The 24,436-nt window shown below is 33.2% G+C and overlaps 1 protein-coding gene across 3 annotated transcripts in view; it reads left to right on the top strand.

Moving 5' to 3' along the window:
- LOC136028064 (9,11-endoperoxide prostaglandin H2 reductase-like) overlaps positions 1–24,436 on the top strand; it is a 46,881-nt gene that overhangs the window by 10,988 nt on the left and 11,457 nt on the right. Inside the window, exons 2-6 of one of the 3 annotated variants that reach the window (XM_065705659.1) lie at positions 3,494–3,655; positions 5,952–6,239; positions 17,520–17,600; positions 20,455–20,562; positions 24,054–24,338. In XM_065705659.1, coding sequence (XP_065561731.1) covers positions 3,610–3,655; positions 5,952–6,239; positions 17,520–17,600; positions 20,455–20,562; positions 24,054–24,338 — 808 coding nt within the window. In that variant the 5' untranslated portion in view covers positions 3,494–3,609. The remainder of the gene's footprint in view (positions 1–3,493; positions 3,656–5,951; positions 6,240–17,519; positions 17,601–20,454; positions 20,563–24,053; positions 24,339–24,436) is intronic. The other 2 variants (XM_065705660.1, XM_065705661.1) reach the window with 2 other exon arrangements.

Below are 24,436 nucleotides of genomic sequence, written 5' to 3'. Positions count from 1 at the left end.
TTGTTCAAACTTCTGACCCCTGCCTGCAGAAAGCAGGGTAACACGTTAGAAATTTAATTTATAAGTTAATATAATAATATATAATATTGTCTCATTTATGCGGATTATGCAAGGAATTGCAAGGAATTATTTTTATAGTAGGTTTGCCTAGGCAGAATTGGGGGTTTCAGTCTCTTATCTAAATTCTTACATGGTAAGACTACATACAGAAATAATGTTTATTGTTATATAATGTACAATATCAGAGAATTCTCCTAAAAATTAGGTATAGACAACCTAGGTTTTTTATTCAGTTTTTGAACACTCACTATCACACAACCTGCCAACACCATTACAAACTGTACCCTCTAAAATCAAATAAGTAAATAGAGTACCATGGAATAGTCTACCCGTTGAAGTCATGGAAGCTGGGAATGTGCAGATATCTAACCGTTCATTAGTAGAGACACCTTTTATTTGGGAGTATTTGATGTTTAGTTATTAGATATAAGTTTATCTTTTGGTTATGAGTCTTTGTTGGAGTTTATGAATCATGAGTTTTAGATATGAGTTGCTTTTTTCTCTCTTTCTTCTTCTAACATTTATAAGTGTTGCTAATTAGCTTATTTCTTGTTTTGTGTTTATAGTGACAAGCATTATTGCCTACCGTTTAATGTATTGATAAATAAATAATATTATTTGTATAGATACTGAAACCATATTTTGAAAAAAAGTAATTGAAGGCAAATTTAGACAATGTCATAAGTGGGTCCCAAGAAGATTGTCCTCCTTAGTTAACTTAAACAATTGATCGATTTTTCAGAATTATTTTAGATAACTTCGAAGACCACACTGCCTTTCCATGACGAAAATATAACAGTTCAAAATAGGGATGAAAACTTTTAATTGACAGTGACACAAATATAAAACTTTATATTTATATATTATATATATTTATAAATTATTTTGACTGCCAAAGATACATCAGCCAAACCTGCCATTACAACCAATTGTTGCAATTACAAAGTCACCACCAAGTGCTCTTAGCAAGTAGTTAGTGTCATTATGTAAACCACTCATGTCAACACAAAGTTCTTACATTAAGAATTCGTCAGAACTTGTGACAAAACTAAAAGAAGTGGAAATTTCTTCAAATTCTATAATCTCAAGTTTCGATTCGATATATGTATATGAATATTGATATAAAAGCTGCAGAAATTCTTCTTGAAAGAAAGATATTAAGAAATGTGGACTTAATTAGTGGTTTAACAGTTTGGAAATCGGTGTAATTATGAATTTAGTTAGGTTGTGCAATACGTTCTCTTATTTTTTTTTTTCAATGCAGAGGGGTTTTTTTGGAACAAGTAAATGGTTTACCCATGGGGGGTCCCTTTAAATCCTTCATTAGCAAATTGTTTTGTAGAAAATTTTGAAACAATAGAGTTAGATTCATATTTTCTAAAACACAAATTTTGGGGGAGATATATGGATGACATAATTTCAGTATGGAATTATGGGGAGGAGGAATTAAAAGGTTTTTTTGAACATCTTAATTTTTGGGGAGGTGATTTAAAATTTACAGTAGAATTAGAAGAGGATAAGAAACTTTCTTTTCTGGATGTTCTTCTTTTAAGAAATGAAAATAGTCTGGATTTTAAAATTTACAGAAAACCTACTAACAATAATAGATTTTTGTTGTTCTTCTCTGGTCACGCTCGCCAAGTAAAAATTGGTTTAATCATATCCTTAACTGACCGTATTTTTAGAATTTGATCTCTGAAATTCATTGAGGAGGAATTATTGTTGTTAAAAGAAATTTTAATAAGTAACCATTACCCAGGCTGGGTAATTTACCAGACATTTTCGAAAAGAAGGAAAAAATTTCTAGAATTTTCTAACAGTATCCTGGAAATAATAGAAAAGAAAAATATTTTTTTTGTTCTTTATCATGTGTTCCAAGGCTGAGTGAAAAAACTTAAAAGAATTTTAGAAAATAGTGGTTTAAGGTAGCTTTAAGAGGTATAATACTTTGGCTAGTTAAAAAACTAGTTAGATATTAAAAAACTAAAGACTTTTTTTTCTAGAAATACTTTTCAAATTGCTTAGATTTGAATTTAAGTTCCTTTAGAAGGTAATTACTTCATTTTTAATTAATTTTGTAATTGATAAATACAATACATTACATAATATCTTATTGGATCTAATTTTGAATCTATTGTCATATTCTAGAAGCCCTGAAAGTAAGAACAGATAGATATACCCTCTTGGAAATGCATAATGACATATACATAATAGGCCTACACTTTTAAGTGTTCTAATAAAAGAAAAAAACACAAATAAAGCTTTCATTGCAGGAGTTAAACCATTTTCTCCAACCTAATAGCTTTTCGCTTGGAAAATTCACTAAAAGAAAACAGCTATAACAGCTAAATGAATAAGCTAAAAGTTGTATTTTCCTTTTTTATCTTAAAAATCAACAACTGCACTTTAAAAACAGTTATCATCCTGATAGACAATGCTATTGAACCTTTCAACTGGATATTTGGATGCCTTTGGGGAAAAGGGATAAGAGTTACCGTCCAGTTTTTTGGTCACTTAAATAGGACACTAGAACTTTTGATTTCCGTTCGAATAAGTCTTCCCCCCATTGTTTAAGACCTTCGGTTCGATACGATCACCCTTGAAGAAAAACGCGCATCCACGACCTCTCTTCTAGCAAAAATTCCCCTTTTTTTAAATTAGGAGGCTGAAACTTTTGCAGTAGGGTGTAATTTTTATTATGATCACTTGACTTTTGAGGGTATTCCCCCTTTTTTAAAAATCAGGAAATATGCTTCAGGTTCCTAGCTTTTGGTGAGTATTATTAAAATTAATAAATATTATAGATTTGGAATCAGCATAAAAGTCCAATTCTTTGATGTTTTAATTGTTATCAAAATTCCTTTTTTTTTTTAGAAATATTGCTACTATGGGGCCTAGTCGCTTCTTACTTTACGGTTTGTCACCACGGAGTATTTGATTTCTGGTCGTTGTAAGTTTGTGTTAATATAGGAATTTATTCGTGCTAGTCTCCTAGGTTTAGCTACTAGATTTTGAAAAATACCTTTTTGGAGGATATTTTCACCGAAAATGCCTCTTTTGGTACTTTCACTGAAAAGTTATAAAAAAAAAACAAGTTTGCCCATCTATCTAGATACTGAAATAGCTAAAATAATAAAACTAGTACTAAAAACTAGTACTAAAAACTAATACTAAAATAATGAAAAACTAGATAAGCTAAAAGTTGTATTTTCCTTTTTTACCTTAAAAATCAAGAACTGCACTTTAAAAACAGTTACATCAAAAGAGCAGTTTTTGAATTTTTGCACCCTCTTCTTCAAATTGATAATCAGATCTCTAATGCCTTGACTGTTGAAGGAGTTGAGTCTACTTTCAACTGTATTAAAATAAAATATGCTTTGCAGTGGTTAAAAGGCATTATTAGTCATTAATCATTATATCTTTTGTATTTTAGTACTCATCTGACTCAAATCTGTGTTGTATCCAAGCGTTACTTATAGCGTAATACTTCTCATAATTTGCATTAACTCTTTTCCAAGATCTTCTTTGGACTTGCCAGAAATTAAGAAAATGGCTGATCTCATCACAGTTTCTGAGGATTCTTTCATTAAAAGCGGTAAGTTAAATTTTTACAGTTAAGTTGCCACAGAATAAAAGAAAAACTGCCACAAGAATATAAATTGCCACAGAATAAAAGAATAAATTATACAAAATAAAAGAATAAATTGCCACCGAATAAAAGAAAATCTGCCACAGAATAAAAGAAAAGCTGCATTGCTCTAGAAAATAACTGTCCCCCTTTTTTCCCCTTTCTCATCAAGTAGTCTTAAGAGAAAAAGTCTAAATGCATTTGTTCTTGTATGTAGCAATCAGGAGGCGAGGATTAATACAAGTGGTTTTTTTTTTTTTTTTTTTTTACTGCAAAACATTTTTAAATTCAGATTATTGGCTTTCATTTTTAAGTTTGGTGAGTTGAGTAATCATCCAGTAGAGAATTTTCCTGTTAATCTTTTCCATGTGCAGGCATGAGGAACGATATATTACCACCAAAGCAGGGGTAGTCCTTTGGCTTTAGATGAAAATAGCAAGTTAGGAGACATGTAAGAGAGGAATAAAGTAAGTTGAACTCTGCTGTTAAATTTTGGGAGACTATGTTTCATATTCTATTGTTTAGGAACTAATGCAGAAACCCCCTAATTGATTAGCATTTTTTACATTTACTTGTGTCAATTTTTTGTAACTTTTTTAGCTGTAAAATGTTTATTTTTTGGTTGTATTTTCTTTAATTCAATATTCTTTATTTATTGAGTAGACTATCCTAAATTTACACTTATCTAGCTATTAAGTTATTTAGCTTTTAAGTTATTTTTGTTGAATGTTTCATGTTTTCTTTTGCTTTATAAAAAGTAGATTTTAAAAACGATTTGAGAAAACACCTGAATGACATATATATCTAATTTTATGTATATACATATATATATATATATATATATATATATATATATATATATATATATATATATATATATATATATATATATATATATATATATATATATATATATATATATATATATATATATATATATATATACTGTATTTTTGCATTTTTAAATGTAACCAAAAAGAAAAAGCAGTCAGATTTGTATAGTAAGCTTTCCTGTTAATTTTTCCCATGTCTCTTTAATTTGAAATTTATTTCAGAATTTGAAGACGCTTTACCAGGTGACATTAAGAAGCCCTTTCATTTTCCAAACCGTCTCTTGTCACCATTAAGTGAAGATGTTCCCTTGCTCAATTTACTTTAAAATAGGACAAATGGACTTGATCTTAAGATGGAATTTTTTTTCCAATTTGTAGGTGTTTGTCAAACTGCTTTTGTGGTCATTCATGAACATTTTCAAATATTAGTTTGAAAGTAGTTTTGTAGGTTTTATTATTTTTCAAGGCTTCATGATAAGCCTTAAAACTACATCTTTATATAAGTTTTACAATCCGTTTAATAGTTTATATTCCCCTTCAAGTTATGAGATAAATCTGTCTATCATTTTGATTTCAAGCTGAATTTGTAAGAAGCAGAAATTGGCTGTTTTTATCTGAACTGCCTACCAGAAATTTTTAGTGTAGGATATTAATTTACTAAAAATGCTAGATTCAAACAAAAATACCGAATCCATTTTGTGCAGATGAAGTCAGAAGTGTTTTTTCTAATTTTAGAACGAGCTGTGTTAAATATTTAGCTAGAAGAAAAGAGCGAATCCCATTAGACTAAAAAAAAAGACGAAAGTCACATTGTCCTCGGGTCTTACAAATAACAGTTCAAATAGGAATGAATCCTTTTAACACAAAGTTTAAGAAAAAACGATAAAAAAATACCGAATATTTGCTGATGGCTGTGTCACTATATGTGTGACCAAGATATCCGGATTGTTTTCACTGTCTATTAAAAAGATTTATCCCTGTTTGAACTGCTATGTGTAAGACCTGAGGAAAACGTGACATTCGACTTTTTTTTCAATCCTAAGCTTTTTCACTACCCAAAAAATTTTAACTTCAGCATATGATGTGAATTCTTTTAGCTCTTCCTCTTTTAGTTATAATAATTCCTTATATTTGTTGTAATTTTTCCTCTCCTTCACTTATGGTCTGATTTACTTGGTTTACTGATTTACTTGGTATACTGATTTACACCATGGTATAATCTACAAGTACCACTATGAGAGAAAAAAACGTATTAAATCTAAAATTTGTTGTTAAAACCTATTGAAAGATATACTTTTTTTTAACTGTGTAGACTTTCAAAAAAATTTGAAAGATATGTATTTTGTTTCTGGTTTTATGACTTTTTTTTATGTTCCTTGTTTTTTTTTTTTTTTTTTTTTTTTTAATTCAGTATACTTTTAAATTTTTAGCTCACTTATCACCACACGTACCTGGACTTGACTTGCACGGAAATACGTCACTAGTCGTTTTAAAAAATCCATCTACGAGTGGCTTCTCAATTCCGTTTACATCAGAATCTGAAGGAAAAGGCTTAGAAAATCAGGGAACAGGTTCGAAAAGTCGTCTTCAAAGAATAAAGTATGATAAGCTGACAAATCAAAAAACTCATAAAAAGAAAAAGACATATAAATGTAAGGTATGCGACAAGACCTTTTTTCGAATTCTGGATCTGAACCAGCACCAAAGAGCTCATACAGGTGAGAAGGTGTTTAAATGTGATGTATGTGACAAGTTGTTTTCTGATGCTGCAACCTTGAACAGACATCAAAGAATCCATACGGGTGAAAAACCATTTAAATGTGATGTATGTGAAAAGACGTTTTCTCGAATGGACGTTTTGAATCAGCACCAAAGAGTGCATACTGGTGAAAAACCGTTTAAATGCGATGTATGTGACAAGATGTTTTCTCGTGCTGATAATTTGAACAAGCACCAAAGGGTGCATACAGGCGAGAAGCCATTTAAATGTGGAATATGTGATAAGACGTTCTCTCATGCTTCAACCTTGAATGCACATAAAAGAATCCATACGGGTGAGAAACCGTTTAAATGTGATGTGTGCGATAAGAGCTTTTTTCGAGTGGACGTTTTGAACCAGCACCAAAGAGTGCATACAGGTGAAAAACCGTTTAGGTGCGATGTGTGTGACAAGACATTTTCTCGCGCTGATAATTTGAACCAGCACCAAAGAGCTCATACAGGTGTGAAGCCATTTAAATGTGATATATGTGACAAGCCGTTTTCTCATGCTGCAATTTTGAACAGACATCAAAAAATTCATACGGGTGAGAAACCATTTAAATGTGATATATGTGACAAGACCTTTTCTCAAGTTTATATTTTGAACCAGCACCAAAGAGTGCATACGGGTGAGAAACCGTTTAAGTGTGATATTTGTGACAAGACCTTTTCTCGAGTTTATGTTTTGAACCAGCACCGAAGAGTGCATACGGGTGAAAAACCATTTAAGTGTGATATTTGTGACCAAACCTTTTCTCGAGCAGGATATTTGATCACGCACCAAAGAGGGCATATGGTTGAGTAAACAGTTACATGTTATGTATGTGAAAAGTGTGATTTTTGTTTTCTATTCTCAGAATCAATTAGTAATTCATCAGACTGTTTTTTTTTTCGTTTTTTTTATGTGATATTTTCTCTAGTAATACAATTTGCTTTATTTATACCAATATGATGTATGTAAGAAATGATTGTCTTCATCAAGGTTTTTGAATGAGCTCCAAAAGTTACATACAGGTGAGAAACTGTTTTAAAGATGAAGTATGCAAGAGATGCTTGTCATGACTGGACTATTTGAATGCACTCAAAGAGTACATACAGGTGAAACACCATTTAAATGTGATTGGTGCAAAAGGGGATTTTCATTGAAGTCAGCTCTGAAATAGCATCTAACAACCTATTCCAGAAAAAGCCTCTCATTTTGTAGCCTACAACAAGACCTTCAGAACAATAGTGATTTTTAATTAAAAAAGAAAACTTGATGAAGAGTTAAATCTGTTCCCCGTCGCATAATTCTCACGTTTAAATTAGCACTTTGGATAGTAATATAGTTTTCCAGTAATACCGTTTTTTTTTCAAGTTAAGCTTTTTTTGTCCAATGACCAATGTCGAACCACACGAGCAGAAAAAGGCAAATCTCTATTTTCCAAAAACAAATCTTAAATTGAAAATCTCAAAAGAAACAGAAGTTTACGTTGTCCAAACCTAAAAATTACGATAAAAAAATTACGATTTTTAAGTTACCAAAAATTTACACAAGAAAGCAAGATATACTTATTTTTATTACATTTGTTTCATTTAATTCCACAAAAAAAAGATGAAAAGATGAAACGAGAACTATGAACAAAGAACCATAATGAATCTTTGGACCATGAAGTACAACCACTCTAAAAGCTTAAAGCATTGTTTTGTCCATATATAATGTTTGAAAAGACCCAAAAGCTATGTTTTTGAAATGCTGGGAAATTCTATTTGTCAGTATTTGTGAAATTCTTTGTTTGTGAAAATGAGAAAAAAAATGATCATCTACTATGCAAAATTTCAATGCGTTCTGATATTAAGGTGTGCTAAAAAAAAAAAAATTAATTTCTGAATTAATTTAATAACCTTCAGCATTTTTTATTTTGTTTGCTTGCCTAAGTAAACCACAAGATTTATTTGAGAGGTGAGGGGGCCTGAAAATGGTTGAAATTACGTTAACTCACAGCTCTTGTCCAAGGTAACCGAAATTTTGAAAAGCTGTTAAATTTGTTTGTTTTTCCTAATGCTATTATATAAGGTGCTGCCCCAAAATGCTATTGAACGGTCTAAGAGGTGATCAGTGCCGAAAAATTATTTGTTTGACTCCTTTTGGGGTTTGAAAATAAATTGAGCTGATTGAAACTTTCTATTGTAAATTCCTTTGCTAAGCATATGCTAGGGTATCATTTCCTTTCCTAGAAAAGTAGCCAAATTTAACATTCTAAATAGCTTGAAAGGACTTCGTAGATTGTCTTTTTGTGCTGCTAAGACCAATGACAATAAAAGATTCGTCTCTATAATCGGTTTTTATGCAACTGGGTATTAATCAAGTGACATAGCAATCACAAATTCTGTTGGTCTGTCTGTCGGTCCCGGTTTTGCTATTTTAGGCACTTCCAGGTAAGCTAGGACGATGAAATTTGGCAAGCGTATTAGGGACCGGACCAGATTAAATTAGAAATAGTTGTTTTCCCGATTTGACTATCTGGAGGGATAGTGGGGGGCCCGTTAATTCGGAAAAAATAAAAAAAATGAAGTATTTAAACTTACGAGCGGTTGATTAGATCCTAATGAAATTTGATGTTTGGAAGGATATCGTGTCTTAGAGCTGTTATTTTAAATCCTGACCGGATCTGGCGACATTGAGGGGGAGTTGGGTGGGGGAAAACCCAAAATCTTGGAAAACACTTAGAGTGGAGGGATCGGGATGAAACTTGGTTGGAAAAAATAAGCAGAAGTCCTAGATACATGATTGACATAACCGGAACGGATCCGCTCTCTTTGGGGTAATTGGGGGGTGGGGTTAATTCAGAAAAATTAGAAAAAATATGGTATTTTTAACTTACGAACGGGTGATCGGATCTCAATGAAATTTGGTATTTAGAAGGATATCGTGTCTCAAAGCTCTTATTTTAAATCCCGACCGGATCTGGTGACATTGGAGGGGGGGAGTTTGGGGGGAACCTAAAATCATGGAAAACGCTTAGATTGGAGGGATCGGGATGAAACTTTGTGGTAAAAATAAGTAGAAGTCTTAGATACGTGATTTACATAATTGGATCGGATCCAACCTATTGGGGGGGGGGGGGGTAATTCTGAAAAATTAGAAAAACTGACGTATTTTTAACTTACGAAGGAGTGATCGGATCTTCATGAAACTTCATATTTAGAAGGACCTCGTAACTCAGATATCTTATTTTAAATCTCACCAGATCCAGCGTCATTGGGGGGGGGAAGTTGGGCTGGGGACCGGAAATCTTAGAAAATACTTAAAGCGGAGAGATCAGGATGAAACTGGATGAGAAGAATAAAAACCTGTTGGATACGTAACTGACATAACCGGACCGGATCTGCTCTCTTTGGTGGATTTGGGGGGGGGGGGGTAATTTGGAAAAATAAGGTATTTGTAACTTACGAAAGGGTGACCAGATCTTAATGAAATTTGATATTTAGAAGGGTCTTCTGCTTTACAGCTGTAATTTTAAATTCCGACAAGATTCTGTAGCATTGGGGGGAGTTGGAGGGGGAAACCGGAGTTCTTGGAAAACGTGAAAATTGTGGTATTTTTATCTTACGAATAGGTGATCGGATCTTAATGACATTTGATATTTAGAAGGAATTCATGTCTCAGTGCTCTTATTTCAAATCCCGACCAGTTCTTTTGACATTGGGGGAGTTGGAGGGGGAAATCATGGAAAACACTTGGAGTGGAGGAATCGGGATGAAGCTTGGTGGATAGAATAAGCAAATTTCCTTGATACGTGATTGACGTAACCGTACTGGATTCGCTCTCTTTGGAGGAGTTGAGGGGGAGGGTTCAGTGATTTGGTGAGTTTGGTGCTTCTGGACGTGCTAGGACGGTGAAAATTGGTAGGCGTGTCAGGGAGCTGTACAAATTGACTTGATAAAGTCGTTTTCCGAGATTCGACCATCTGGGGGGCTAAAGGGAGAGGAAAATTAGAAAAAGTGAGGTAGCCCCTACCTCACCTTAAAAGTAGCCCCTACCTTAAAAGGAAAGCCCCGATTTTCCTTTTAAATCAATCTATTGATTCTTAGAATTTTGTTAGAGCTCATACCATATGAGCTCTTAGCTCTTGTTTAAATTTCATGCATTGTGTGTCAAGAGGATGTTTATTTGGAAAAAAAGATGAGATGATTTTTTTTTTTTTTTTTGGTTTTATTAAGTCTAGTTCCTGATTATTTAGAATCCCATTTTATCTCTCTAAATTTAAGAGCCACCTCCCCCTTATTTCAAGGCATTTTCCAAAACTTGTTGCTTTTATTGGGACTTTTTCCAAACAACGTTGTTTGCCATTGAGAATTAACTCTTGGTTGGCAATAATTAAAAAAATATTCTAAGATCAGAAAGCTTTTGTTCTTAACCGTGGGCTGTATACCGACATTTTGAGGAAAAAGACGAAGTAGTTAATTTGGATGCCAGTAAAAGAAAATTCAATAAGGAAGATTTTCGGAGACGGATATAACGTGTCAGTAAGAGGAGGTTGGGGTGGCAGTTTTACTGCTACTGATTATAAGATGTTTACAATTCGTTCTATTTTTTTCTGATTTACAATGATTCTAATAGGCCAAAGGCGTAACATTACCATAACTCCAATAACTCCTTAAAAATATTGTTTTATTTACTTGGAAACTGTTTGTTGCACCCAGTAAACTTGTAATTTGACAACAATGCCGTCATTCTTTTTAAACATTAACAGTCTGAGAAACAACAGAACTGGGCCTTTAAATAAAAATAGAATGTTTAAACTCACAATAACAGCTCATGCTCTCAGATATAGTTGCTTTTAAAGATTGAAGAATGATCGATTTTATTTCATATAGAGAATAGATTGTTGTGTTTGTTTAACTGATTGTAATAAACGTACAACTGGTTTCCGAAAATTCGCCTTTTTAGCCGTTTTTCTTAAGCCAAGTAAAAAGTCTTATGTTCTCGAATTGATTTGTTAAGATTACTAGGGTTGTAAAAAGAAATATAAATAGATTTTGATTACAAACAAGGCTTGTTAATTTTATTGATCTGTTTTGGCAAGATAAATTTGAAAAAAAATCACCAATTTGCGATTTCAAATTATGAACCCAGTTTCCAATTGAATCCAGTTTCCAAAAGAGCTAGTAAAATTAAACGGAATTCCCACGATTTTTGAAATAAATTGTTGTTAATGATTTTTTGGGGGAGAGGGCTGGGCCATGGAAGAAGGGCCATGGGTAAGCTCCCATTAATAGGGGTAAAAATACCGTTAATTTTTTGGGGAGAAGGGCTGGGCCAAGGAAGGAGGACCAGGGGTTAGTTACCATGATTTATCATTGATAAGTTTTTTAGGAGGGGATCAGGGCAAGGGGTTAGCTTCCCAAAATTTTGGGATCAAATATTGATAAAAACCTTTTTTTTGGGTGGGAGGGGTCAGGACATGGAGGTCCAGGGATGAGCTTCTATAATTTTTGGAATTAAATACAGTTATCTTGGAGGGGAGGGATGAGGCAATTGAGGGAAGTACAGAGGTCAGCTACCATGATTTTTGGAATAATGTAGCCTATTGTTGATGAGTTATTTTTTGGAGGGGTCTGGCCATGAAGGGAGGACCAGGGGTCAGTTCCTATGTATTTTTAGAATAAAAATTGTAATTAAGTCTTTTTGTGTTAGGGGAGGGGAAGCTTGGTTATAGAGGGAGGGCCAGGGATCAGCCCCCATATTTTTGGAATAAAATATTGTTTATAAGTTTTTTAATTTTTTATGGGCTGAGGAATCGGGCAGTCTAATGAGGCCCAAGGGTTGACTACTGTGATATATCACTCAAAAGTTTTTCGGAGGGAGGCAGATCAGACCATGGAGGGACAGGGGTCAGCGTCCATAAGTTTTTGGATAACATATCGTTAATAAGTTTTGTTTGTGGGGGTAGGGCTTATCGGATCTTTGAACTATTTTAAAACACGCTCATGCAAAAACCTTTGTTCTTGGGCAAAACTTACATCACTTGTCCCAGGGCTTATGGAGGCTCTGTAGACCAAGAGTTTTTGTTATCTTATTTATGAACTTATTTTAACAGTGGCTATCTAAAAAATTTGATCGGATGGATTTGGGGGAAAGAGGGGGCTAGTTACATTTACCTAGTTACTCCCTTTTGACTCTAAAAAAAGGAAATAGAACTTTCAATATCCAATTGAATGAGCCCCATTCGAGGTTTATGCGGCTATCCCTCCATAAAAACCTTATGTGCGGTGGGTGTGGGAGGAGGATTAGTTGCAGTATAATTACTCTTGACTATTAAGACAGGCACAAGCTCTTCCAATTTCTAATTGATTGAGTCCTTTTTGAAGTCTCGCTGACAACCCCTTCGATACGAAGGGTCCTGGTTTTAAAGAAAAATATGAATGAGTAAATAATATATTGTGCCCACATTGCTCTTTTCTTAGGCAGTGCTATTGCGCTGCCTGAGAATTTTGGCAAATTTTTTATTACTACCGAAATTTTTTTAAGAAGTTAAGGGGCTCAGCAAATAGATATGAATTTAAAACGGACACTGACTCTACAAATATACCTAGTGAGGCCACAACTAGTTAGTTGCATTTTTGGGAAAAATAAATCATGAAATGTTTAATATACCCTGATGGCTACTACGAAATGTTAGGGCTGACATAAAATTAAAACTCAAACCGTCCAATTTCATTTTGCAAAAGGTAGTTGTTACTTCATCTGATACAACAGTTTCTTTCACCTGGGCAATACTTTCTACACGACAATAACAGGTTATTAGTTCTGTTGCTTTGGCAATTGAAAAATTCAGAGAAAGAGTGGTTTGAAAAATTCAAGCCACTCAGCTAGTGGAAAGAATATCGAACTACTCGTTCCTCAAAGGATCACCAATCTATGACATCTTGTTACAGGGTTATAAGATCACACCGACTATTCGTTTACCAATAGAGAAATTCCCTCGAAACTCACTTAGGTACTTGTAAAATTCCATTTTCTTTCGTAGGAAGATGTATGTTTTGGTTCAAGGGGCTACAAACAAAATCTATACAAAACGCGTCAAAATTCGTTCATATACATTTTCGTAGCTTTCATTGATAGAATTTAAGCTTTGAAAGACAGCAGGGGAGCTGAATCCCCGTGACACCCTTTAGTCTGGATAAGGCCTTGATGCGTTATTTGGACAAAATATCCCATTTTTTTTTTATACTTTGAAATTTCTTAAAATCAATATTGCTTTAAGTAAAGCACAAGTAACACACGTGTTATACTATGGGTACAAGAGGGGTGACTTCCAAATTCATTAGTAATATATGTTTGATTTGAGTTTGAATTGAATGTAATTTTAATTTTTTATACAATATAAGTCAATAATTGGTTTCATTTTTTATTAAGTCTAATATTTGTTTGTTTTAACTATAATGTCTTTCTTTTAATATTTTTTATTACCATTTTTATTTTTTTGTTATAATTTGTAATTAGTACTTGTAAGAACAAATCAAAAAGAGAAGAAATTTATGCCACACAAGCCCAAGATTTTTGGATTGTAATCTCGTTTCGGTATTTGCTTCACTTTCTTAGCAGCTTATCTGGTTATCTGGAGCGGATATTGGTGCGCTGGATTCCAGATCCTTTGTCTGAGAGGGCGAGGGTTCGAATCCTAGTGTACCAAATTATTTATTTTGGGACGGGGGTCAGTGGCGTGACTCTGTAAGCTCAGCCAGAGTCGACCCAGCCCTAAATGGGTACCTGGAGAAATCTGGGGAAGGTAAACAGGAAGGGTGTGCGAAAGCACAGGATGGTTGGCCCCCAGCCCCCCATTGCACTTCCTGGCTGAAGGGCCAAGAAACGGAGATCAGCACCGCTGGTAGGGACTGCAAAGTCTAGTGCCTTATTATTTACCTTTTTTTTACCTTATCTGGACCAAACGCAATAATGCCAGTAGTCGTAAGTATATTGAAACAACAAGAGCTACCTCTCGATTTCTCCCAGCCCTGCATGTTTGTGCATATACTACAAGTACTATATATTTAAATATATACTATCTAAAATGCTTTTTGCTTAAATTATGATAAAACGATTGATTCTTGTGTAATAGTGTGTCTAGTGTCTTGTGTAATATCCATATAAGTGATATTGTTGTCAGCAGTTAATTCTTTCTAAATTAAATTGTCACTTTTCAGTGAATTTTATAAAATTTGAAAAGTTGGTAAACCAAAAAAATATGTATTTTGTTTTATTCCTTTTATTTTGAGTTTAACCTCTCACTCAATGAATAAACAAAATAGAACAAATAGCGAAATCAGAAATATAAGAGTTTAATAATATTCGCTGCATAAAGGTCTTGTTGGCCCTGCCATCTCTAAATCTTAAATTTGGTGAATAAGAAATGTGTTCAAAAATTTATTTGTTGTTTTTTGTGTGCGAAGTTCTCCACTTTAATTGAAATCTGTACGGATATTTGATAGAACTCTTATGCAAAATCTGTTAGACAAGTTGATTTCTTAAAAGCTTGAAGTGAATTTGACATTTCTATTGAATACAGATGGCTCTCAAAGAACCTTTTCTTGTGAAATTAAGAAACGGAATTTCAATGCCTTTGATTGGAGGTATGGTCTTTTATTTTTTTTTTCAAAATAATTTGTGAGGAATTAGAGCAGCCTTGTGTCAAGGTTATTTCTATGAGAGAGAGACAGATAGAATGACTTTCGTCATTTATGGTTCTGAAATGTGAGTGCTTTGAAAGCTTAGAAAGATTTGTTATATATATATATATATATATATATATATATATATATATATATATATATATATATATATATATATATGTATATTTCATTAGTGTTTGTTTGAGTATATGGTTTTAGGTACTCCTCCGACCATATATCCAACAAAAAAATGCGGTTTTCTCCCCATGTTTGAGCTGGAATGAAAAAACAATGAGAGGGCTAGGGCACATTTTATTGATGAAGGACCAAAGATTATCGAAAATTGTTCTTTTTGGCCATCTAATTGGGCGATTTAAAAAGCAGGGTCATTGGAGATCTTAAGAAAGTATTTAAAGGAGATTAGAGATTCAGAGGAGGGGCTGAAGAGAGCAGGCTTAAATAGACTGGAGGAGGAACGTACGAAGCTGTGTTGGCCTTAGGCAACTTGGAACTGTTGTTAGCAGGACTGGATTGAATAGATGTGGGGCCCTGAATTTTTTGCGGGACTAGATGGGGGGACTGACTATAGATGGGGGACTGAATTTTTTGCGGGGCCCTCGCAGTATATTAAGTTTTTAAATAATACATACCTGCATAGCATTTTACATATGTAAATTACAGTAAATTTATAGCAAATCATGTAACTGGCTTTCGTATAAAGTGAACATACCACTCGACACCTTTTTTATGCTCTTTACGAGTATAATAATCACTTCTACCTTCAATTCAAATTTAAGCACTTTTTAACCTAACCTAAACTAATTTTATTATAAATAATTTTAGCTCTGAGAAGATGTAGTATTATTTTGTCGAAAACGGCGCAGAGAAAACGCAGTATTGTTTTGTCGGAAACGACAGATGACTTGTATTTTAATTGAAAATTCGTTTTTTTTAAGAACTTCAAAAGTGCTTAAATTTGAATTTGTAGCAGAAGCAATTATGATATTCGTAAAGAACATAAAAAAGGCAGCAAGTGTTATGTTTGCTTTATTGGTATGTCAGTTATATGAATTGTCATGATTTTTTGAAAATTCGTCATTTTTAACAGCTAAAAAAGCGCTTAAATCTCAATTTGAGGTAGAAGCGACTATTATATTCGTAAAGAGCATAAAAAATGCATCGAGTGGTATATTCACTTTATACGAAAGCCAGTTTTATGATTTGCTATAATTTTACCTAAATTACTAGAATTATTTATTTTTTTACTTGAACAGTTTTTTACTAGAAATTACTAAATCAGGTGTTGGGTTAAGCTGAGATCTGAGTTATACGAGTAATGAGTTATATTCACCTTATTAAATGTCAGTTGAGATAAACGAGGGTTTGACGAGTTGCCTGTTTTTTCTTTTGTTTTTCTTCTTTTTTTATAGGTTTGAGTTGTATGAGCGTTTAATAGCACGGGCGTTGAGTTGAATGAGAGATGTGTTTCATTAAAGTTGAGTTATATGGGGTTCTGTTGAAAACAGTTTTAGTTAAATGGGTTGTGATGAACAGGGTTCAGTTAAGCGGGGGCTAAGTTACTCAGACCTGAAAATTTGTGGATAGAATAAGCAGTTTGGGGATGAAGATTAAGAGAAAATGCCACCTCTTTTCTTTTTCTTTTAAATTTAAATATCAGACAGATAGGCGCTGTAAAGTATGATTTTGTGATAATGATCGTAGTTTGATTTAAATTTTCTGAGCAAATCTCCTTCACTATTGGATTAAAAGAAATTGCGAACAAACAAAAATTAGATGAAACTGAAAGGTGGATGGCTGCATAATTTGCTCCGCACGGTTTATGCTTAATGGAAAATTTGGTTCTTCTTCATTTTTCTTAAAGCTATAATCATTTTCGAATATTATTGCTCTAAAATTTTGTTCAAAGTTACTAATTTTTTTTTTTTATTTGGTAAATGACGATTTATACTTACTTACGACACGACTGGCTGTCCATGGATTATTCTTTATGGTTGATTGTGTATGGCTATGCTGTTTGACCTATGTGATTGTATGGATGAGTAGGGTTAAGGCCTCATTCAAGTACTGATCTATATTACTTACTAATGTAGGAAAACAGTCTTCCTTTTCCTACATTTCTTACATTTTTAAAATGAACCTGAGCCTGAACCTTCTGTTTTTTTTTTTTTTTTTTTTTTTTTTTTTTTTTTTTTTTTTTTTTTTTTTTTTTTTTTTTTTTTTTTTTTTTTTTTTTTATGTGTGTGCTGTTGCATTGGTGATTTCTTTTTTTATTATATAGGGTTGGTCATTTGTAACTTATAGCTTTTTATTTATGATTATATATTATAACTTCCCAGTGAATCTATGGATACGAGCCCATGTATACAGTTTGATTTTGTCACTTTATAAATTTACATGATTACCGTTTTGTTAAATCATTTTACCTCACATTTTAAAGTGCGATGCAGATTTGTTTCCCTCGCCTAAGGCGTTTGAATAGTCATACACGGGTAAGAAATATAGTTAAGTATGGTCATTTGCAATCTTAAGGCACTTTAGTGAAATAAATTCTCCTCTTGTAGTTGGAATGTATCGGGTCAAAGGTCAAGAATGTGTTTCAACTGTTATAGAGGCTGCCTTAGAAGCTGGATATAGGAGCATTGGTATGTAATAATTTAGGATGTTTTTTTACTTAATAATTGAATCTGAACCTATCAAAGCAAAACATTGATATGGTAACCTTGAGACTCCTAACCACACATTGCTCTTCTGCCTGAAGACATCAAATCAGGAGATCGATACCGGCGCAAGACAGACCATTGGTCAACATCCGAAAAGTTTCAGTTAAAATTCTTCTAGACCGATAACCAGTTTATGCGTAGTCCATAGTATAAATGTTGAAAAAATCAGGTGTAAGTAAAAATGCTTAGTGAAGTAATGAGAAAACTGTCAAAAAAAAAAATTGACCTACAACATAGAAAATAAGCAAGGTTCAATGTGAAAATAAAGTCCTCTTAGAGCTACTAATTCGAGGGGTTGTTGATTGCTCCCCACATTTCAAAAAACACCTTTTTTGCATCTTCCTATTGAAACAATTAAGACATTTTTTTGTTTCCCCTTACATTCTAATGAGTCAGCACCCCTGATTCCTCTGGTGTCTTTTCCCTTTTATTAAGTTTACCTATAATCGATAGTTACTTAAGGTGAAATTTTTGTTATATACTTCCCGAATACTCTAAAATGCAACTATTTTAGCTTAATTTTGATTTTGTGTGTTTTTCCTGCTCGGCTGAGCCCTCCCGCGGATAGATTGATTAATTTTGGGGAAACAAAGTTCCCAGGATAGTTTCTTTTAAAAGTGATAAACCAAGAATACGGGTTGAGATACTTTAAAAGTTCCGAGAACATCAAAATGAAAGCGTTTTTTGTCCCCTGGCGCCATCTTAGGTCTGTTCATTCCTGAAAAGCTCCATTTTTATTTCTGTAGTTACACAGTCATTAATGTGTTTATCGTCGCGTGAAGTCTCTTATATTGCCACATTGAATTGTAAAGATGAGCAAGCAAAAATTTTCTGTTTAAACAAAATGCAGAACCAAATAACTGTGAAGTCCAAATATAGAGAAGTATTTCAAAGGTTTTACGATGCTTTACAAGTATTTTATATATAGAAATGTTAAAACTAAATAAGAAAACAGACATAATTTGAATTAGAAGTTAAAAAGATATTATGGATGTATCAAAATTCAACTAAAGAGATAAGTACAACAGAAAAATATAGCTGGTCCTTCTAAAATATTCTGTTTGACTAATTAAATTAATTAACAATTTTGATTTTGAAAAACCTTTAATATTAAGTATTTTAATCAAAGCTTAAATCTTTTTCTGTTTAATGATGTATACATTTACTTTAAATTTTCACTTGAAAACAAGATATTCGGATTATATTCTTGTATGTTATAATCATTCAGCCACTATCTTTTCGTTGTTTTTTTTTCACATACTTTACTGCCAATTAATGGCAGTGTATGTCTTTTGATACAAAAATTTGGAAAGTTAAACTTTTTAGAGGTATATAGTAGGCCTACATAATATTTTACGAAGAAACCAGCTTAACTAAAAGAGAGATCTTCTACAGCGATAAGAGTATAATAGTTGCTCGTACCTAGGTTTGGATCCAGATATTATATTCCTTGATAATTCAGATTCTGTTAAAGGGACATCACTAGATTTTTAGAGACATTCTTTAAAAATATTTTCACTGAATATTTTCACTGAAGATATGCCGTTTTGAACAACAGGATGTGTGTACGTGATAAAACCTGGGCGTACATGTGGACGTGCGTACGTACTTGAACGTGATAAAATGCAAAATACATCCTTTCGACATTCTGTATACACATAGTGTCGCTGATAACCTTGGATGCACATAGAATATTTTGATCTAATTAAAAATTTCCACCATTATATCCTTAGATCTCACACATAATACCTTTGTCTGTTTCTGACATGTTGTACAAGCACTCCTTTAACAACCTAGATGCCCATAGTTTCTTTTGATTTTTCTTATTATCTAATATGTTTTGAAAGTCTCAACTTAAATCGAATAATGTTCTGGATAAATTACAGCATGCGTTCGTTTGCCAACCAGGTTGTACTTAATGCCTCATGAGAGTTTAATATCCCTTCAAGATGCCTAAGAAATTTCAACGAGAAACCGCTATCAGTCCCTGACACGTCACAAACATGTCTTTTTGGAAACTTTGGACGCTGAATTTGGACAAAATGTATTTTTGGTTTAGTTGAACTTACCCACCAACACACCCTAAAAGTTCCGTGACATTTCCCATGCGATGACTATTAATTAGGCAGCAAGCTAATTTATTATAGACAATACTGCTGATTGTCATTTTGAAGGACAAATGTTAAGTTTGAAAGGAAGGGCTATGATATCCCTGAATATGATTTTGAAAACTGATAGCAATTAAATAAACAAAAGAGCAAGGCCTTAGGAAGTGGCAGCCTCAATCATACATCCCATTGTTTCTGTCCTTTTAAGTTTTACTTCTCTTTTTAGTTTCTTTTGGTAACCTGGTTTTATTCTTCATTTAGCTCTAATACAGCACAATGTAATTGGAGTGCTTACAATCATTTTTACTACTTACATATTTTACCGACCACACTGTTATTTTTGACCTGTTTGAAACCTGTTTCTATGTGCCCAATCAAAGATAACGAGCCTAGCAACAGTGAGATAAACTAATATACAGGTAAACTCTTATTAAATATTTAATATACAGAGCTGTTTTGGATAGGTTAGATATTTAGGTGGCCTGCTTTCCATAATTCTCTGTTGTAGTTTCCGTTATTTTGTTGCTAAAGTAATACATTTTAATCATATTTTGGTATATTTCATTATGATTAACCTAACTTCACTTCTTGAATGTGGTCGGTCTAATACGTAAGTACTTATTTTTTATCTCTATACAGCTGACCAATTAAAATATTTGTTATTATAGATACCGCTACGGGCTACCGCAACGAGGATTTAGTTGCTAAATCTTTGTCTTTATTCTTGCCTCGAAATGGATTAAAGCGAGAAGACATTTTCATTACATCCAAATTGGGTGAGTGTGTGCTAAAGTTTTTTTAATTATTATTATAGTAAGTTTGTTGATATAGTTATAACAGATGAAATTAATTATATTGAAAATTGAATATCCTTGGAAAATCCCCTAGTAGCTTATTGAAATCTCCCCGAAAATAAATGTTAAAAAATTAACCTTTTTTATTTCTTGCTAATGCTCAGATATTTACGAACGCTAGTTTTGGTAGATAATTTTTATTTGGGAAAATTGATGATATATTGGCATCCGTACAGAATAAATAGGAAGAGGAAATGAATTCCTGCTAGAATTTTTTAATCAATTGAAATTACTAAATACACCAATTCTTGATTTAGATGTTTAAGGGGATATTCTCAATGGAACATACTGGTTGCTATTGAATTATATAACAACATAACTTAAGCAAAAGAAAATCACTGAGCAAGAGCTGGAAAAAAACTCTTTTGCATTTATGATGTCATGTGAAATTATATAAGATTAAATAAAAAAAACAAGTTTTTTTTAACGGAAAGTAAGGAGCGACATTAAAACTTAAAACGAACAGAAATTGCTTCGTATATGAAAGGGGCTGCTTCCTCATCAACTCCCCGCTCTTTACGCTAAAGTTTGACTCTTTCTCTTAACTCTACTTTTTAAAACAGTAAAAAACTTTAGCGTAAAGAGCGGGGCGTTGATGAGGAAGCATCTCCTTTCATATACGAAGTAATTTCTGTTCGTTTTAAGTTTTAACGTCGCTCCTTACTTTCCGTTAAAAAAACTTGTTTTTTATTTAATTTCTGAACGTTTTTGAATCAATGCATGTTTTGATTTTGGCTCTCCGTAGTTGAATAATTAAAACGAAATTTGCATATTTATTTTTTTTGCTAAATGACTTTCTCATAGTTTTTATCGAATGATTTTGAGAAAAGAAGGAGCGGGGGAGGAGGCCTAGTTGCCCTCCGATTTTTGGTTACTTAAAAAGGCAACTAGAACTTTTAATTTTTTTGCAAATTAACTTGCAAATTAGCTTACGTAGCGAACTTCTGTATTCTCATGTTTTTATTTCGCATACTAAGGGGCTCACCACCTCGTCAGAACCTCGCTCTTTACACTAAAGCTTAAATTTTGTTCCAATTTATTAAGAATGACCCCTGAATCACGAAAGCCGTAGAATAAATAGTTGAAATTACGAAAAATACTTTAGCTTTAAAAAGAGCGAGGTATTAGGAGGAGGTGAACCCATCATATGCGTAATAATTTCTATTCGTTTTAAATTTTAATGCTTCTCCTTACTTTCAGTTGAAAAAACTTTTTCATATTTATTTTTTCATTGTATTTTTTTTTAAATAATGCTAGATAATCCTGCGCTCCCTTCATGAAAATTTTCTTCCCCATGACAAATTCCTCCAAGGAAAGTTCCCCCAACAGATTCCCCTCTTCTAAACTCCTCCTCCCCAACCTAAAAATCCCCCTGAAAACGTCTGTACACTTCCGAATAACCATTACTATATGTAGGCACTGGTCAAAGTTTGTAACTTGTGGCCCCTCCCACGGGGACTTTGGGGGAGTAAGTCGTCCTCAAAGACATAGTTATAAGGTTTTTTGACTACGTTGAATAAAATAGCTATCTCAGAATTTTGATCTGGTGACTTTGGGAAAATAATTAGCGTGGGAGGGGGCCTAGGTGCCCTCCAATTTTTTTGGTCGCTTGAAAAGGGCACTAGAACTTTTCATTTCCGTTAGAATGAGCCCTCTCGCAAGATTCTAGGACCACTGGGTCGATACGATCACCCCTGGAAAAAAAACAACAAACAAACAAATAAACACGCATCCGTGATCTGCCTTCTGGCAGAAAATACAAAATTCCACATTTTTGTAGATAGGAGCTTGAAACTTCTACAATAGGGTTCTCTGATACGCTGAATCTGGTGGTGTGATTTTCGTTAAGATTTTATGACTTTTAGGGGTTGTTTTCCCCTATTTTCTAAAAAAGGCAAATTTTCTCAGGCTCGTAACTTTTGATGGGTACGACTAAACTTGATAAAACTTGTATATTTAAAATCAGCATTAAAATGCGATTCTTTTGATGTAGCTAATGATATCAAAATTCCATGTTTTAGAGTTTTGGTTACTATTGAGCCGGGTCGCTCCTTACCACAGTTCGTTACCACGAACTGTTTGATAATGAACGAAATTGAACAGCGAAGATGAATGACATAGAAAGGATGTCTGAGATAATGATGAAGGAAAATAAAGCACAATAAGATCTGCGGTTCAGAGACATGCGATGAAAAGCGCCACAGCAAATCACATGTAAAAGTAATGGACAGTGAATTGTGGAGTTTGAAAACCAGTAACAGCGAGGATAATACTGAATCGTGAACAAAATCTGCAGTTAGAAGAAAAACGATCAAGGAGAATACTGTAAAATTTATGATTCTGTGAGGGACAAACAGGGAAGGTGAATTGAATTAAGGAGAATTGAATTCGAGCCAGAATTTGCTAATTCAATTGAACTTGCTGATTTGCCGCTTCATGACTTAATGAAGAATAACACGATAATTGTACTTTATAATATATAATTATAATTGTATAATTATAATTATATAATTATAATTTATAATTATAATTATATAAATATAATTTATAATTATAATTTTACTTTATATGTACGATAATTATATATATATATATATATATATATATATATATATATATATATATATATATATATATATATATATATATATATATACATAGTGCCGGGCTCCGACACTTAGCATCCGGCAGGGTTCTATATATAGATTTTAACCGTCACTTGTATTTTAAACGCAGAGAATTTGAGCATTTTCTTGATGTTCTGAAGTTCAAATGGACCTTAAAATAGAAGTAGTGCCTTTTTTTTATTAGACCTTTAACTTTCGCCTCGGCTTGTCTTTTGTCAATATAAAAGACGGTATTGAAGGTATTGACGACCACCTTTGTTTCTTTTAATTGTTCATGTGGTAGGACAAAAACTTCCCCTTTTTGCCTTGGCTCGTCGCCGAGCGTTTTTTCTTTTAATTGTTCAGGTGGTTGGACAAAAACGTCTTTTTCTTCCAACGACTTATCTTGTCCATATTTATGATTTTCAAAGGTATGGTAGGCATTGATGACGTTATCCATGTCAAAATCTCTAAATTGGTCACATCTTTGACATTTCAGGTAACAAGAAGGATCTAAATAGGTCAAAACTTTCATAAAGAATTTGTGTTTTTACCAGGGTTGTTTTATTGGACCTATGGTGACGCCATGGTATCAAAAAGAGGGCTGGTTTTAGGGTCTGAAAAACTTGAAATCTCATGGTTCCGACTTTTTAACGCAACAAAATCACAATTTACGCAGTTTACTATTGGGTTAAAATTACCCCTTGTTGCCAGAATTAGGTTTTAGCAAATGGTCTTTAACACGCTCTTATTCGTTTCCAAGTAATTCATTTTGTATATAAATGGCTTCTTTTCTTTTTTTTACAGCTCCTAAAGATCAGGGGCAAGAAAAATCAGTCAAAGCAGTTTATTTGTCGCTTCAGAAACTTTCAACGGTCTATTTGGATTTATATCTCATACATTGGCCGGGAACGCAAGGTCTGTCTCCAGAGGATTCACGAAACTTAGAATTTCGCCGTCAAAGTTGGAAAGCCTTAGAAGAGTTGTATGAAGAGAAAAAATTACGTAGCATTGGTGTATCTAATTACACAATTAAGCACTTGACAGAAATGCTCACTTATGCGAAAACAATGCCGCATGTTTTACAGGTAGGTTTTTGACATAATATTGAGCTCAGGCTTTCGACGAAAACTAATGAGTAATATCAAAATCTAAGAAAGAACATTAACAAGATATTCGAGTGACCTCCG

Source organism: Artemia franciscana, chromosome 6 (assembly GCF_032884065.1).
Source record: "Artemia franciscana chromosome 6, ASM3288406v1, whole genome shotgun sequence".
Classification (NCBI taxonomy): domain Eukaryota; kingdom Metazoa; phylum Arthropoda; class Branchiopoda; order Anostraca; family Artemiidae; genus Artemia; species Artemia franciscana.
Note: the sequence above shows the minus strand (reverse complement) of the source record. Positions and strands in the feature narration are given on the sequence as shown.